At 47.2% G+C, this 17,002-nt stretch overlaps 1 protein-coding gene across 1 annotated transcript in view; it reads left to right on the top strand.

Moving 5' to 3' along the window:
- GNMT (glycine N-methyltransferase) overlaps window positions 1–17,002 on the top strand; it is a 129,407-nt gene that overhangs the window by 47,164 nt on the left and 65,241 nt on the right. Inside the window, exons 4-5 of the mRNA XM_073673278.1 lie at window positions 13,812–13,954; window positions 14,025–14,146. Coding sequence (XP_073529379.1) covers window positions 13,812–13,954; window positions 14,025–14,146 — 265 coding nt within the window. The remainder of the gene's footprint in view (window positions 1–13,811; window positions 13,955–14,024; window positions 14,147–17,002) is intronic.

The raw sequence follows: 17,002 nt of genomic DNA, 5'->3' as shown, positions 1-17,002 counted from the left end.
AGATACCGCAATGGGCACTCCCGCAGAGAACAAATAGCGCAATGGGTGGTCCAGCAGCAAACAGATACCGCAGTGGGTGCTCCAGCAGCAAACAGATACCGCAATGGGCACTCCCACATAGAACAGATACCGCAATGGGCACTCCCACATAGAACAGATACCGCAATGGGCGCTCCCGCAGCAAACAGATACCGCAGTGGGTGCTCCAGCAGCAAACAGATACCGCAATGGGCACTCCCACATAGAACAGATACTGCAATGGGCGCTCCTGCAGCAAACAAATACCGCAATGGGCACTCCCACAGTGAACAGATACCCCAATGGGCGCTCCCACAGTGAACAGATACCCCAATGGGCGCTCCCACAGTGAACAGATACCCCAATGGGCGCTCCCACAGTGAACAGATACCCCAATGGGCGCTCCCACAGTGAACAGATACCCCAATGGGCGCTCCCACAGTGAACAGATACTGAAATGGGCGCTCCCACAGAGAACAGATACCGCAATGGGCGCTCCCGCATCAAACCAATGCTTTAACCCCTTCACGCCGCGGCCATTTTCTGTTTTTGCATTTTCGTTTTTTGCTCCCCTTCTTTCCAGAGCCATAACTTTTTTATTTTTCGGTGAGGGCTTATTTTTTGTGGGACAAGTTGTACTTTTGAAAAACTCCATTGGTTTTACCATATCATGTACTGGAAAATGGTAAAAAAAATTCCAAGTGTGATGAAATTGCAAAAAAAAGTGCAATTCCACAGTTTTTTTTTTCTTTTACCACATTCACTAAATGCTAAAACTGACCGGCCATTATTATTCTCCAGGACATTACGAGTTCGTAGATACCAAACATGTACAGGTTCTTTTTTATTTAAGTGTTGAAAAAAAATCCAAAGTTTGTTAAAAAAAAAAAAGTAACCATTTTCCGAGACCCGTAGCGTCTCCATTTTTCGGGATCTGGGGCCGGGTGAGGGCTTATTTTTTGCGCGCCGAGCTGGTGTTTTTATTGATACCATTTTGGGGCAGGTATGATGTTTTGATCGCCCGTTATTGCATTTTATTGCAATGTTGCGGCTACCAAAAAAACGTAATTCTGGCGTTTTAATTTTTTTTCATTACTCCGTTTACCGATTGGATTAATTATTTCTTAATATTGATAGATCTGGCGATTCTGAAAGCGGTGATACCAAATATGTGTATATATGATTTTTTTATTGTGTTATTTTGAATGGGGCAAAAGGGGGGTGATATAAACTTTAAGATTTTTTAAATTTTTTTAATATTCTTAAAAACTTTTTTTTTACTTTACACTGGATTCAATATTCTCCATGGGAGACTAGAAGCTGCGATCATCTGATCGCCCGTGTGTAGAAATGCTCACTGGATATGAGAGCTGACCGCAATGACAACTGCAGGGGTCTCCTGCAAACCCCGGATTGCCATGCCAACCCATCAGCGACCTGCGATCATGTGATGGGGTCACCGATGGGCGGAGCCAGTGACACTCTTCTGGAAAGCGCAAGTTAAATGCCGTTGTCAGAGATTGACAGCGGCATTTAACCAGTTAACAGCCGCAGGTGCATCGTGATTCCACCTGCGGCTGTTAGGGGCACATGACAGCTGTATAGATCAGCTCTCATGTGCCCGGAAAGGTGCGGGCTCCGGCGCTGATCCGAGGGGGACAGCACACGTCATAAAGGGGTTAAGGACTAACAATAAAACATTCAAAATCAATTAGAAATTGCAGTTGACAGGAAAAAAAAATGTTAAGAAACATTTTTTCCTCTATAGTGACTTGTATATAAGGCAAAATTTAAAAAAGAGTTTAAAAAAAATTATAACTTAAGTAAACCAAAATTGAATTTTTTAGGGAAAAAAAAGGAAATTTCAGTGTAATTTATGAAGAAAGCAAGAGCTGTCAAAAATTATGGACTCAAAGGGACTCCGATACACCCTGAATTAGACATGAAGGAGGCCCCATACACAAGACCTGGAGACACAACTTATGTAAGTGCAAAATTACAAGCAGGGTCATCCATACACCCTTGAAGGCATCAACTGTAGTGCCTCATTCAGATATTGTAAACAAAGTGTAGTTCTGGTACTCCTACACTCATAATGGCTTTGTACAAAGTGCAAAGGCAGGAAAAAATTATAAGTAGGGTCATCCATAGAGCCTAGAAGGCAACAACTGGAAGACCTCATTCAAATCTAACATTAAAAACACTTAATGTGCTGCTGTCGCCTGGTGGTGTGTAAAAGTCGGGTCTAAGCCAGGCTTTGTTCATTGTTATCAGAGTGAGCCGGTCAGCATTTTCTGTTGAAGTGAGAGCGCCTGTCTGTTATGAGCCCCTCTGTGGCACTAAAAACCCGCTCAGACAAGACGCTAGCAGCAGGGCAGCACAACACCTCCAAGACAGCTCATGCCAATTGTCCAGCTTTAAGACCCAATAGCTGAAGGTCGCAGAGGAATTAGGGAATACACTGGTTTGGTCAGCCAGGTATTGCTTGACCATCTTTTATAACTTTTCCCTCCTTGTCAAAAATACCCAGTCATGAGGGCATGGCCACTGGGAGGCTGTCATTAAATTGGCCCAGCCCTTTGACAGTGTATCCCTGCCTCAGCTGTACTTGGTGTGTGTCTCCTCCACTTCTCCTCCTTGGTTGGGCAAGGAAGCTTGCCCCCTGCCGCTAGTGTTGTCTGATGGGAATTTTTTCAACAAATTTTCCACAATGGCCTTCTGGTATAGCACCATTTTAGTAGACCTCTCCACCTCAGGAAGAAGAGATACAAAGTTGTTCTTGAAGCGTGGATCTAGCAGGGTGAACAGCCAGTACTCTTTTTTTGGACAAGATGAATGTAACCCTAGAGTTACAGGAACGGAAGTAGTTAGTGATGAGCGAGCATGTTTTCACTGTTCAAGAGGTGCAGTTTTTGGGGTACTTGTTGTCATCCTCGAGTTTTCAGATGGATCCGGAGAAGATCCGTGTAGTCCTTGATTGGGACCATCCCGAGAACCTGAAGGCTCTACAAAGTTTTCTGGGCTTTATGAATTTTTACCGGAAATTCATCCAAAATTACTCTGTAATGGTGAAATCCCTCACTGACATGACTAAGAAGGGTCTGATTTTTCCAAATGGTCGGATGCCTCCCTCCAGGCTTTTTCTTCCTTAAATAATCATTTTGCCACTGCACCTATATTCAGTCAACCCGATGTTTCCCAACTCTTTATTGTGGAAGTTGATGCATCGGATGTCGGGGTTGGGGCTGTGTTGTCTCAGGGTCCGTCCCCTGGGAAATGACGTCCATGCGCTTTTTTTTCTAAAAAATTGTCTTGTGCTGAGAGAAATCATGAGGTGGCTAAAAGCAAACTTTTGGCAATCAAATTGGCGTTTGAAGAATGGCAACATTGGTTGCAGGGGGCTGTCCATCCTATTACTGTTATTACTGAGCATAAGAACCTGTCATATCTCCAGTCAGCCTCAACCCTAGGCAAGCCAGATGGTCCCTGTTTTTTACTAGGTTCAATTTTGTTGTTACTTTTTGTCCAGGGGTGAAAAATGTCAAGGCTGATGCTTTGTCCCAGAGCTTCCCTGGTGGTGGTGACCATGAGAACCCTGCCCCGATATAACAGAAGTGGGTTGTCATTTCGGCATTATATCCTGAAATGGAGGGTGAGGTGTTAGAGGCTCAGGGGGACACCCCTGCCTCCTGCACTTCAAGAAGGTTATTTGTACCATCTAATCTGCGCCGCAAAGTAATTAAGGAACATCAACTCTTATCCACATCCAGGTGGTAAGGCAACCGCGGACCTCCTCTCTCGTCGTTTTTGGTGGCCGGGGTTGCATCGGGATGTAATTGAACATGTATCTGTGTGTAGTATTTGCACGCGTTCTAAGGTTTTGCATACCCGTCCGTCTGGTACTCTTCTTCCGCTACCTATCCCTACTAGGCCATGGACACACTTGTCCATGGATTTTATTACTGACCTACCAGTTTCTGCAGGCAAAACGGTGGTTTTAGTGGTTCAGTAAAATGTTTCACTTTGTTGCATTACCTGCACTTCCCAATGCCAAGACACTTGCTCAGGTGTTTATAAATGAGATTGTGAGGCTTCACGAGGTTCCCTCCGATGTGGGGTCAGATCGAGGGACCCAGTTTGTTTCAAAGTTCCGGAAAGCATTCTGTTCTCGACTGGGGGTGCAGCTGTTCTTTTCCTCTGCCTTCCACCCTCAGTCGAATGGACAGACCAAGCGCTTTTATCAGAATTTGGAGACCTATCTCAGGTGTTTTGTCACCGAAAATCAGGAGGATTGGGCATCCTACTTACCGCTGGCTGAATTGTGCTCCCCCCCCCTTCCTTTCCCTATCCAGGGCCAAACTCTAGGGAAATACAAGGTTTTAGGTTCCTGTGCGGCGATTGGTGAGGAACCAATATAGGAACGATAGGGGAGGCAGGGTGATATCAGATCATTCACCCATTGCTGCTGTTTTCTCTTCCGTTTATTTGCAATGATGCCTCCATCAGCTGTTGTTTATTGTATATGGTCCATGTGAGATCTCCTATTGTGAGCCAGATAATAGTAGTACAAGAGCCTGAAGTACTTTGGAATTACCGGTAAATTGCTAAGCTCTGCAGCCTGGCACTTAGCTAACTTTTATATTATCATATTGTCAATGGCTTCTTCCGGGATAAGTTGGTAAGTTCCGGACTGGACCAAGGAAATGCAGCGGATGTTGTGTATATGGACTTTTCAAAAGCTTTTGATACGGTTCCACACAAAAGGTTGATACATAAAATGAGAACAATGGGGATAGGGGAGAATATATGTATGTGGGTTAAGAACTGGCTCAGTGATAGGAAACAAAGGGTGGTTATTAATGGAAAACACTCAGACTGGGTCTCAGTTAACAGTGGGGTACCACAGGGGTCAGTATTGGGCCCCCTTCTTTTTAACATTTATTAATGACCTTGTAGGGGGCATACAGAGTAGTATTTCAATATTTGCAGATGACCCTAAACTCTGCAGGGTAATCAATACAGAGGAGGACTATTTTATATTACAGGAGGATCTATGTAAACTAGAAGCTTGGGCTGATAAATGGCAAATGAGCTTTAATGGGATAAATGTAAGGTAATGCACGTGGGCTGAGGAAATAAAATGTATAATTATATGCTTAATTGTAAAACACTGGGCAAAACTGTCACTGAAAAAGACCTGGGTGTATTGGTGGACGACAAGCTCACGTTTAGTGGCCAGTGTCAGGCAGCTGCTGCAAAGGCAAATAAAATAATGGGATGCATTAAAAGAGGCATAGATGCTCATGAGGAGAAGATAATTTTACCTCTATACAAGTCACTAGTGCGACCACACTTAGAATACTGTGTACAGTTCTGGTCTCCGGTGTATAAGAAAGACATAGCTGAACTAGAGCGGGTGCAGAGAAGAGCGACCAAGGTAATTAGAGGACTGGGGGGTCTGCAATACCAAGACAGGTTATTAGAGGACTGGGGGGCCTGCAATACCAAGACAGGTTATTATGACGCGCCCCCTGGGCCGTGGGGATACCCGGAGCTGGGCCTTGTAGATGCTGGGGGTTGTAGTCACCGTGGCGGTGACACGGTCCATGACACAGGGCGGTCAAACCAGGGTAGTCTATGTGTCTCTGTTAGATATAGTCCGACTACGCCACCTGCGGGATGCGGTTATTGGGAACCGCCGCTGCGGAGCAGTCCACTGAAGCTGATGGTGTGTGCAGCAGGGTGATGTGACTCCCCACAGGAAGAGTGGAGCTTCAGGGCAGCGTGTATGGATGATGGTGGTGATAGTGCCTGGATCAGTAATGATAACACGGAGTCTTTGCAGTGCAGTCCTGGGGTCTTTACTGGTGGTAATTATATAGGCCCCAACGGGAGTACTTGCTAGGGATGATGGCCTGGTCAGTCTGGGAGCAATCCTAGAATTCCCCTGGCCAGGTGCAGTTGTAGGCCTGCCGTTCTGACTGTACTCTTTGGCTATCCCGCTTATAGTCGTGTTGTAGCCCACGTCCCTGAGTGTGACGTGCTGTGCTCACCCGTATGGCTGGCGACTCAGATCCCGTGTATTCCTCGCTCCTCTGTGGCGGTACTGGTCCTTTCGTGTGGCTGAGCCTCCGAGCTTCTGTTGGGCCAGGAGACCTCCAATCCCCTGCCCTGCGGTATCTGCTGCTGGGTATACAATCCCCACAGCCTCGGACTCCGGTGTCCGGTCCTCTGTATGCTGCCCAGGACGAGCTATGCCCAGCTCCAGTCCCTGGCTTCTTACTCCTGTGTCCTCAACTCGACTACAGGCCCTGTCTGAGCTAACCCTCCAGATCCAGTTATAAAGGGCAGGATCCTCCCCTTTCTGGCCTGGGGCAGGGGGTGTTGCATATAATGTGTTCCTGACCAGGAAGCTCCTGTTTTGCTCCCAGACATGGTATTACTACCACTGTGGCAACCAGACCCTCTGGGGTGCAACATTCCCCCCTAGTAAATTTCAGTACTCCGGGACTGAGCATATTTTGCAAAAATAACAGGTAACAATAAACAAGGTACATTAGAATATTACAAAACATTACAGTCTTTATAGGTCACAGTATCACCCGTAACCAGGTGTCCATTCCACTGAAGATGTAGTTTGAGGGAGGCCCTGGGGTGGCTAAAGGGCATTGATGATCTGGATGTTGGACCACGTCTTCGGCCACCTCCACGGGTTTTTGTTCTGTGGTCTGGCACAAAGGGGGGCACTTTACAGGTGCAACTATTTACAGGCAAAGTTTTTGGTTATCCATTGTCCATAACCTGAAAGTCTTTTTGGACCCTGTCGGGTAACTGGAAAAACATATTTAGTACACACATACTAACATTTCAGTTATATTTTACATTTCAAATTCTCCATCGAGCAGGGATCTGACCTCTGATGATTCTGGTGGACCTACGTAACACACTGTCTGTGTTCTACCTTGGTCCCCTATATTTACCCCTGGTGTGGTGGGCTCAATGTTCACCTCACTACAGGTGTTTGGAGGTGTCTCTGGTAGGTTGGGCAGCTTCCTACGGATCCTTTGGCTTACCGTGGGTACAACAGGCTCGCTACTAGCAGAGGGTAGATTCTCCTGGTCTGCTGATGAGGAATCTTCTGTCTCCGGGGCCAATGGTTCTTCCAACTCTACTGGGACTTCTACAGCTTTTTGAGGGGCTGGTTGGAGAAATGTAAGGACTGGCACAACTATTGCATTATTTACTTGTGTCCACGACAGTGGAAATTCTCCGAGTACCATGCTGACCATTTCTTCCACTTCCTCTGCGGTTGAGGGATATATTGGTCTTCTTTAGCGTGTTGCAACTGCACGGGACATTTCTTCAGGTGGTCTCTGGAAACTGTTGCTGTTGTCTCACCTCCGTCCTTACTTATGAGGCACACCTTGGTGTTATCATGGTTTGAGGGTAGAACTGTGTACGGTCATCCAACTTGTGGAGTCGCCTCTTCCTCTTTAGGACTTGCTCTCCAGGTGACAGGGGAACAGCAGGTGCATGTTGATTGTAAGTCTTCTCCTGCCTTTCTCTTGCTTGGGACAGACTTCTTTCAACACTTTCCTGTACCTTACAGTATTGCTGTTGCCGCTCAGTGTCCCAATCCGCATCAGGTGAGGTGTCCTCTGGTGTCAGAACTCCCATATCCAGATCGATGGGCAGCTTACCAGGTCTTGCTCGCATCAGGTAAGCTGGTGTGCAGTTGGTGGAATTCACTGGGATGTGGTTGTAGAGATCCACCAGGTCTGGCAACTTTTCTGGCCACAGGCTGCATTCCTCCAGGGGCAACGTCTTCAGTAGGTCTATCACCGCCTGGTTCATCTTTTCACACATCCCGTTGGTTTGGGGGTGATAAGGCGTTGTCCTGATCTTCTTGCAGCCGTACAGGTTGCAGAATTCCTGGAATACTTCTGCCTCGAAGGCTGGACCTTGGTCAGTTAGCACACGTTCTGGGTACCCATGCGGGCGGCAGAAGTGCTGTTGGAAAGCTCTGGCTGCTGTCTGAGCCGTTTGGTCCTTGACTGGCACTACTACCAGGAACCGGGAGTAGTGGTCTACGATGGTGAGAGCGTAGACATATCCTGACCTGCTCGGGGATAGCTTCACATGGTCCAGGGCTACCAGTTCGAGTGGCTGCTTGGTGATGATGGGCTGCAGGGGAGCCCTCTGGCTGTCAATGTCTTTTCTTCTCAGGTTGCATGGTCCGCATTCTCGACACCACCTCTCGACTGCTTTCCTCATGCCAACCCAATAGAACCGTTCACGTAGCAGGACTTCCAGCTTCTTCCATCCAAAATGTCCCGCTCCATCGTGGTACGCTTCCAGGACCATAGACGCATCTCGCCTCGGGACAACCACCTGCCAGACCAGCTCATGTGTCCGGGAGTTGACCGTTCTTCGACACAGCTTCCCTTCATAGATGAACAGCTTGCTCTTTTCTTTCTACAGCTGATTGGTCTCTTCTGGAGCATCTGAATCAGGGTATGAGTCAGCTTGTGTCAGCAACTCTTTGACTAGGCGAACAGCCGTGTCACTGTCTTGTGTTTCTGCCCATCCATGGTGGGGCAATGGATTGAACGTGGCTTCTCTGTTGGCAGAGCACCTGTTCTTCACACAATGGGAGCACTGCTTTATCCCATGGCGGTGGAACGCGGGGATTTCTATCTCTTCCAGCTCCTCTGGGTCTTCTCCCCCATCTGGCAAGTTAGGCATTCTGGACAGCGCATCTGCGTTTGCATTCTTGTGCCCAGCCCGGTACTTGATGGTGAATTCGTAATTAGACAGTCGGGCCATCCATCTTTGTTCCAGGGCACCAAGTTTTGCAGTGTCCAGGTGTGTCAGCGGGTTATTATCCGTGTACACAGTGAATTTGGAGGAGGCGAGATAATGCTTGAAGCGCTCAGTCACGGCCCAGACGATGGCAAGGAACTCCAAGTTGAAGGAGCTGTAGTTTTCTGGGTTTCTTTCGGTGGGCCGGAGCTTCCTGCTGGCGTAGGCTATATTACCCTTTCTCTGCCTTGTTGGATCTGGGACAGTACCGCTCCCAGTCCCACGTTGCTCGCGTCCGTGTGAAGGATGAAGGGCTGTCCATAATCAGGGTAGGCCAGGACCTCGTCTCCTGTGAGAGCCATCTTCAGCCTGGTGAAGGACTCATCTTCCAGCTTGTCCCATTTGAATGGTGGTGTCTGGTTCTTGGCCTTTCTGGACTGGCCTATCAGGAGGTCCTGCATAGGTGCCGCCATCTTGGTGAAGCCTTGTATAAACCTTCGGTAGTAGCCTACCAACCCGAGGAACTGCCGCACTTCTTTGATGGTGGAAGGTCTCGGCCAGTCCTTGATTACGGTGACCTTGTCGGGGTCTGGTGCTACACCGTCAGCGCTTACCACATGTCCTAAGTACTGTACTTTGGGCTTCAGCAGGTGACACTTTGATGGCTTCACCTTCAGGCCAAAGCTAGACAGGGCTTCAAACACTTCCGCCAGGTGCTTCAGATGATCCTCATACGTCTTGGAGTATACTATGACGTCATCCAGGTACAGGAGGACTGTCTCGAAGTTCTTATGTCCTAGACAGCATTCCATCAACCGCTGGAAGTTTCCTGGGGCGTTGCAGAGCCCGAATGACATGCAGTTTAACTCGCTGAGGCCCATCGGGGTGGTGAATGCGGTCTTTTCCTTATCCGCCTCTGCTACAGGAACCTGCCAATACCCACTAGTAAGATCCAAAGTAGAGAAGTAGTTAGCAGATTTTAACGCAGCTAGTGACTCCTCTATCCTGGGTAGCGGGTACGCATCTTTATGAGTTATTGAAAAGAAGGAGAACTACTCAGCATATCATTGCAAAAAATATATTTATTTAAACTTATAAGAGTAAGTAAGTATTCAAGAAAACAAAGAGGTGACTAGATGGAAAAAATGTGTATGAGAGTCAGGCACATAAAAAAGTAAAGAGAGGGGGTGTTTTGGGTCCTAGGTAAGACAAAATTGCACAATTGCCCGCAATCAAATAATAACAGATCATAAGTATCAATATATATATATAAATATAAAAACTTTTTTTATAAAGATTTTTAGTGAGCAAAGAGCAGTAACCCAAAAGGGATTCCTCATGTATGTAAAAGACCTACTACCTATTGAAAGATAAGAGGATAACAGTAGTATAACATGAGGGAAGCATTATCACTAGCTAGGTACCAAAGCACAATGTAAGCCCATAGATAGTTACCTGACACACAGACACAGTCAGAGTGGACTTTCGTTATCACCCTCCTTCCCCCTTTTGCTCACTAAAAATCTTTATAAAAAAACTTTTTATATTTATATATATTGATACTTATGATCTGTTAAAGTTGACGTGCCCCCTGGGCCGTGGGGATACCCGGAGCCGGGCCTTGTAGATGCTGGGGGTTGTAGTCACCGTGGCGGTGACCCGGTCCGTGACCCAGGGCGGTCAAACCAGGGTAGTCTATGTGTCTCTGTTATATATAGTCCGACTACGCCACCTGGGGGATGCGGTTATTGGGAATCGCCGCTGCGGAGCAGTCCACTGAAGCTGATGGTGTGTGCATCAAGGTGATGTGACTCCCCACAGGAAGAGTGGAGCTTCAGGGCAGCGGGTATGGATGATGGTGGTGATAGTGCCTGGATCAGTAATGATAACACGGAGTCTTTGCAGTGCAGTCCCAGGGTCTTTACTGGTGGCAATTATATAGGCCCCAACGGGAGTACTTGCTAGGGATGAGGGCCTGGTCAGTCTGGTAGCAATCCTAGAATTCTCCTGGCCAGGTGGAGTTGTAGGCCTGCCGTTCTGACTGTACTCTTTGGCTATCCCGCTTATAGTCGTGTTGTAGCCCACGTCCCTGAGTGTAACGTGCTATGCTCACCCGTATGGCTGGCGACTCGGATCCCGTGTATTCCTCGCTCCTCTGTGGCGGTACTGGTCCTTTCGTGTGGCTGAGCCTCCGGGCTTCTGTTGGGCCAGGAGACCTGCAATCCCCTGCCCTGCGGTATCTGCTGCTGGGCCTGAAGGATCCCACAGCCTCGAACTCCGGTGTCCGGTCCTCTGTATGCTGCCCAGGACGAGCTATGCCCAGCTCCAGTCCCTGGCTTCTTACTCCTGTGTCCTCAACTCGACTACAGGGCCTGTCTGAGCTAAACCCGCCTCCAGATCCAGTTATAAAGGGCAGGATCCTCCCCTTTCTGGCCTGGGGCAGGAGGTGTTGCATATAATGTGTTCCTGACCAGGAAGCTCTTGTTTTGCTCCCAGACCCTCTGGGGTGCCACAATTACACTTGGGGTTATTTACTGTGGAAAAACGAAGGCTTAGGGGTGATCTTATTACTATGTACAAGTATATGAGGGGACAGTACAAAGACCTTTCTACTGATCTTTTTACTCTGAGGCCTGAGACGGGGACAAGGGGGCATCTTCTACGTCTGGAGGAAAAAAGGTTTAATCATAATCACAGACGCGGATTCTTTACTGTAAGAGCAGTGAGACTATGGAACTCTCTGCCGCATGATGTTGTAATGAGGGATTCACTACTAACATTTAAGAAGGGCCTGGACGCCTTTCCTGAAAAGTATAATATTACAGGTTATATATACTAGATTCCTTCATAGGGCGTTGATCCAGGGAACTAGTCTGATTGTCGTATGGAGTCGGGAAGGAATTTTTTTCCCCAATGTGGAGCTTAGTGTTTGCCACATGGTTTTTTCTTGCCTTCCTCTGGATCAACATGTTAGGCTATGGGGTGAACTAGATGGACTTAGTCTTCCTTCAACCTTAAAAACTATGTTACTATGTAAAACTATGTTACTAACATGAACCCCTTAATTGCAAACCTGTTCACTGAGCAGTAAATTCACACAATAAGGATGCGATAGCCATAAATTCAAGGTTGTCATTGTCAAAATCCCTATTAATGTCACAGAATAGCATCTGGAATATGAAATTACTCTATGCAAAGCACAAAAAATCCACTCAGTCCATATACCTGTAACGTCGTCTTTCAGGAATCCGTCCACTTGCAACGTCTGCTCTCTGTGATCCCTTCCCCAGCAATGTCTGCTCTCTGTCATCCCTTCCCCAGCAATGTCTGCTCTCTGTGATCCCTTCCCCAGCAGTGTCTGCTCTCTGTGATCCCTGCCCCAGCAACGTCTGCTTGCAGGGATCCCTTCCCCAGCAACGTCTGCTTGCAGGGATCCCTTCCCCAGCAGTGTCTGCTTGCAGGGATCCCTTCCCCAGAGATGTCTGCTCCCTGTGATCCCTTCCCCAGCAGTGTCTGCTTGCAGGGATCCCTTCCCCAGCAATGTCTGCTTGCAGGGATCCCTTCCCCAGCAATGTCTGCTCTCTGTGATCCCTTCCCCAGCAATGTCTGCTCTCTGTGATCCCTTCCTCAGCAATGTCTGCTCTCTGTGATCCCTTCCCCAGCAGTGTCTGCTCTCTGTGATCCCTGCCCCAGCAACGTCTGCTTGCGGGGATCCCTTCCCCAGCAATGTCTGCTCTCTGTGATCCCTTCCCCAGCAACGTCTGCTTGCAGGGATCCCTTCCCCAGCAGTGTCTGCTTGCAGGGATCCCTTCCCCAGAGATGTCTGCTCCCTGTGATCCCTTCCCCAGCAGTGTCTGCTTGCAGGGATCCCTTCCCCAGCAATGTCTGCTCTCTGTGATCCCTTCCCCAGCAATGTCTGCTCTCTGTGATCCCTTCCCCAGCAATGTCTGCTCTCTGTGATCCCTTCCCCAGCAATGTCTGCTCTCTGTGATCCCTTCCCCAGCAGTGTCTGCTCTCTGTGATCCCTTCCCCAGCAACGTCTGCTTGCAGGGATCCCTTCCCCAGCAGTGTCTGCTTGCAGGGATCCCTTCCCCAGAGATGTCTGCTCCCTGTGATCCCTTCCCCAGCAACGTCTGCTTGCAGGGATCCCTTCCCCAGCAGTGTCTGCTTGCAGGGATCCCTTCCCCAGAGATGTCTGCTCCCTGTGATCCCTTCCCCAGCAGTGTCTGCTTGCAGGGATCCCTTCCCCAGCAACGTCTGCTTGCAGGGATCCCTTCCCCAGCAGTGTCTGCTTGCAGGGATCCCTTCCCCAGAGATGTCTGCTCCCTGTGATCCCTTCACCAGCAGTGTCTGCTCTCTGTGATCCCTTCCCCAGCAACGTCTGCTCTCTGTGATCCCTTCCCCAGCAACGTCTGCTCTCTGTGATCCCTTCCCCAGCAACGTCTGCTCTCTGTGATCCCTTCCCCAGCAACGTCTGCTCCCTGTGATCCCTTCCCCAGCAACGTCTGCTTGCAGGGATCCCTTCCCCAGCAGTGTCTGCTTGCAGGGATCCCTTCCCCAGAGATGTCTGCTCCCTGTGATCCCTTCCCCAGCAGTGTCTGCTTGCAGGGATCCCTTCCCCAGCAACGTCTGCTTGCAGGGATCCCTTCCCCAGCAGTGTCTGCTTGCAGGGATCCCTTCCCCAGAGATGTCTGCTCCCTGTGATCCCTTCACCAGCAGTGTCTGCTCTCTGTGATCCCTTCCCCAGCAACGTCTGCTCTCTGTGATCCCTTCCCCAGCAACGTCTGCTCTCTGTGATCCCTTCCCCAGCAACGTCTGCTCTCTGTGATCCCTTCCCCAGCAACGTCTGCTCCCTGTGATCCCTTCCCCAGCAATGTCTGCTTGCAGGGATCCCTTCACTGGCTCACACTGTCACACATGAACCTTGAGCATTTTATTGAATCCTGACAGGAGATCTGGCATTGACCACACTGTTGTTTCTCTCCCGTTAGGAGATCAGAGTGACCAGCGTTTGGCTCTCCGGAACATTGCGGCGATGGTGAAACCAGGAGGAATCCTGATCATAGATCACAGAAACTATGACTACATCCTGAACACTGGCTGTGCCCCTCAAGGCAAGAACATCTACTACAAGGTGAGGCCATTTCTGGGCAGAGTTGCCCTGGAGCATTCACAGCTGATGATGTCTCCATATGTCTCCACAGAGTGACCTGACCCAAGACATCAGCACCTCCGTCCTGTGGGTGAATAATAAGCCTCACATGGTGACCTTGGATTACACTGTCCAAGTGCCTGCTGCATCCGGGGAGTCACAGCCAGAACTGAGGTACAGCCCCCCTCCATTTATTACTGCACTGAATGATATGAAATAACCCCTTCTATTGGGTACCCTACAATCTCCCCCTCCCAGTACATATCTGCAGCTGCACAGTCTCTCCGAGCCCCTGCCCATCACTACCACCAAGTGATCTGACAAATACTCTGCTTGATCATAGAGGATGGCGCTGCTTTAATTGACCAGCTGCTCTTTCTATCCATTACTTGCACTAGCCTATTCATTGCCCTAGACCACCAGGGATGTTATCATTAAAGGGGTTTTCCGGGACTATTTTATTTTTTTACTATGAGCCTAATAACTAACAGGCAGGTACTTGCTAACTACCTGCTTGTTCTACCCAGCTCTGCATTGAGAGGTCACTGACCACTCCTTCCGGCAATTCTGCTGCTCATGTTGACAGAGAAACTCTTCGTCTTCCGGGCTGCCTTGTCGATGGGGCCTGACTGCCGGATTCATGCTGTTTAACATAAAGCTTCCCACAGTTCTGTAAGGTGGCCGAGAGCTGTAGTCATGACCAAGCTGCTGTCCGGTTAGCACACTGGGACTGGGACACGATTTTCCTGTAAAGTGCTAGAGTGTGTCAGGTGTGGGGTGCATCACACTCACTTGTAGGCCGCTGTCTCCAAGCCTCCATCTTCAGGAGCTGCCCCACACAACTCGGGGGACACCAATTTTATTTCAACATATGGAAATTTACTGGACAGTTCAAGTTCATCAGTGTGACATGTGGGATAGGGCACAACACTTCATATTTCTCACTTCCTTAGCACAACACGTCTTCAGCCCTACCATTAGTTGCTCCTATGCCCACTGGCTCCGTCAGCCCCAAGAATTTCTTGACCAGTTCCGCAGTTCACACAGGATCCGCTATCTTCCCTTCACACAATTCCTCGTCAATCTTCCCCTGTGTGCCAGAGGACACGATGTACCCTTTAACCCCTATGCCTGGCTTTGAGCTTCTGACGTTACTGGAATGTCCGCATGGGATTCTAGTACGGCATCCCAGGAACTATAAGTTCAGGCTGGCCCTAGCAGCCCACTGCACTTGAACTTGTCCTTGTTACTGTACTTCTCTATCTGAGTCACTACCAGGGAGCAAGTCCCTTTTCTACCCTTACTAACCCCCTCCCACTGTGGGCTCATCCCCACATTAACTGTATCTTATATCTGTACCTAACTACAGTTAGTATCCAATAACAGAACTACAGTTAGTATCCTATAACACTATGTACTAAGCCTATTCTTATCTTATCTCCTAGTCTGTCTCTTACCCTATTTACAATATACACTAAAACCACAGTACTCCGTTTACATGACATTATATATATATACTGTGTATATATATATATATATATATATATATATATATATATATATATATATACACACACACACACACACAAAGCTGCTTCTCACAAAGTTAGAATATCCTCAAAAATTTTATTTATTTCAGTTCTTCAATACAAAAAATGAAGCTCCTATATTATATAGAGTCATTACACACAGAGGGATCTATTATATAGAGTCAATACACACAGAGGGATCTATTATATAGAGTCATTACACACAGAGGGATCTATTATATAGAGTCATTACACACAGAGGGACCTATTATATATAGTCATTACACACAGAGGGATCTATTATATAGAGTCATTACACACAGAGGGGTCTATTATATAGAGTCATTACACACAGAGGGATCTATTATATAGAGTCATTACACACAGAGCGATCTATTATATAGAGTCATTACACGCAGAGGGATCTATTATATAGAGTCATTACACACAGAGGGATCTATTATATAGAGTCATTACACACAGAGGGATCTATTATATAGAGTCATTACACACAGAGGGACCTATTATATGGAGTCATTACACACAGAGTGATCTATTATATAGAGTCATTACACACAGAGGGATCTATTATATAGAGTCATTACACACAGAGGGATCTATTATATAGAGTCATTACACACAGAGGGATCTACTATATAGAGTCATTACACACAGAGCGATCTATTATATAGAGTCATTAAACACAGAGCGATCTATTATATAGAGTCATTACACACAGAGGGATCTATTATATAGAGTCATTACACACAGAGGGATCTATTATATAGAGTCATTACACACAGAGCGATCTATTATATAGAGTCATTACACACAGAGGGATCTATTATATAGAGTCATTACACACAGAGCGATCTATTATATAGTGTCATTACACACAGAGCGATCTATTATATAGAGTCATTACACACAGAGGGATCTATTATATAGAGTCATTACACACAGAGGGATCTATTATATAGAGTCATTACACACAGAGGGATCTATTATATAGAGTCATTACACACAGAGCGATCTATTATATAGAGTCATTACACACAGAGCGATCTATTATATAGTGTCATTACACACAGAGCGATCTATTATATAGAGTCATTACACACAGAGCGATCTATTATATAGAGTCATTACACACAGAGGGATCTATTATATAGAGTCATTACACACAGAGCGATCTATTATATAGAGTCATTACACACAGAGCGATCTATTATATAGAGTCATTACACACAGAGCGATCTATTATATAGAGTCATTACACACAGAGGGATCTATTATATAGAGTCATTACACACAGAGGGATCTATTATATAGAGTCATTACACACAGAGGGATCTATTATATAGAGTCATTACACACAGAGCGATCTATTATATAGAGTCATTACACACAGAGGGATCTATTATATAGAGTCATTACACACAGAGGGATCTATTATATAGAGTCATTACACACAGAGGGATCTATCATATAGAGTCATTAC

This window comes from Phyllobates terribilis, unplaced genomic scaffold (genome assembly GCF_046119375.1).
Source record: "Phyllobates terribilis strain yellow unplaced genomic scaffold, ASM4611937v1 Scaffold_3__8_contigs__length_932513732, whole genome shotgun sequence".
Taxonomy (NCBI): Eukaryota; Metazoa; Chordata; class Amphibia; order Anura; family Dendrobatidae; genus Phyllobates; species Phyllobates terribilis.
The sequence above is the reverse complement of the archived record's forward strand: the minus strand, read 5'-3'. Positions and strand labels throughout refer to the sequence as shown.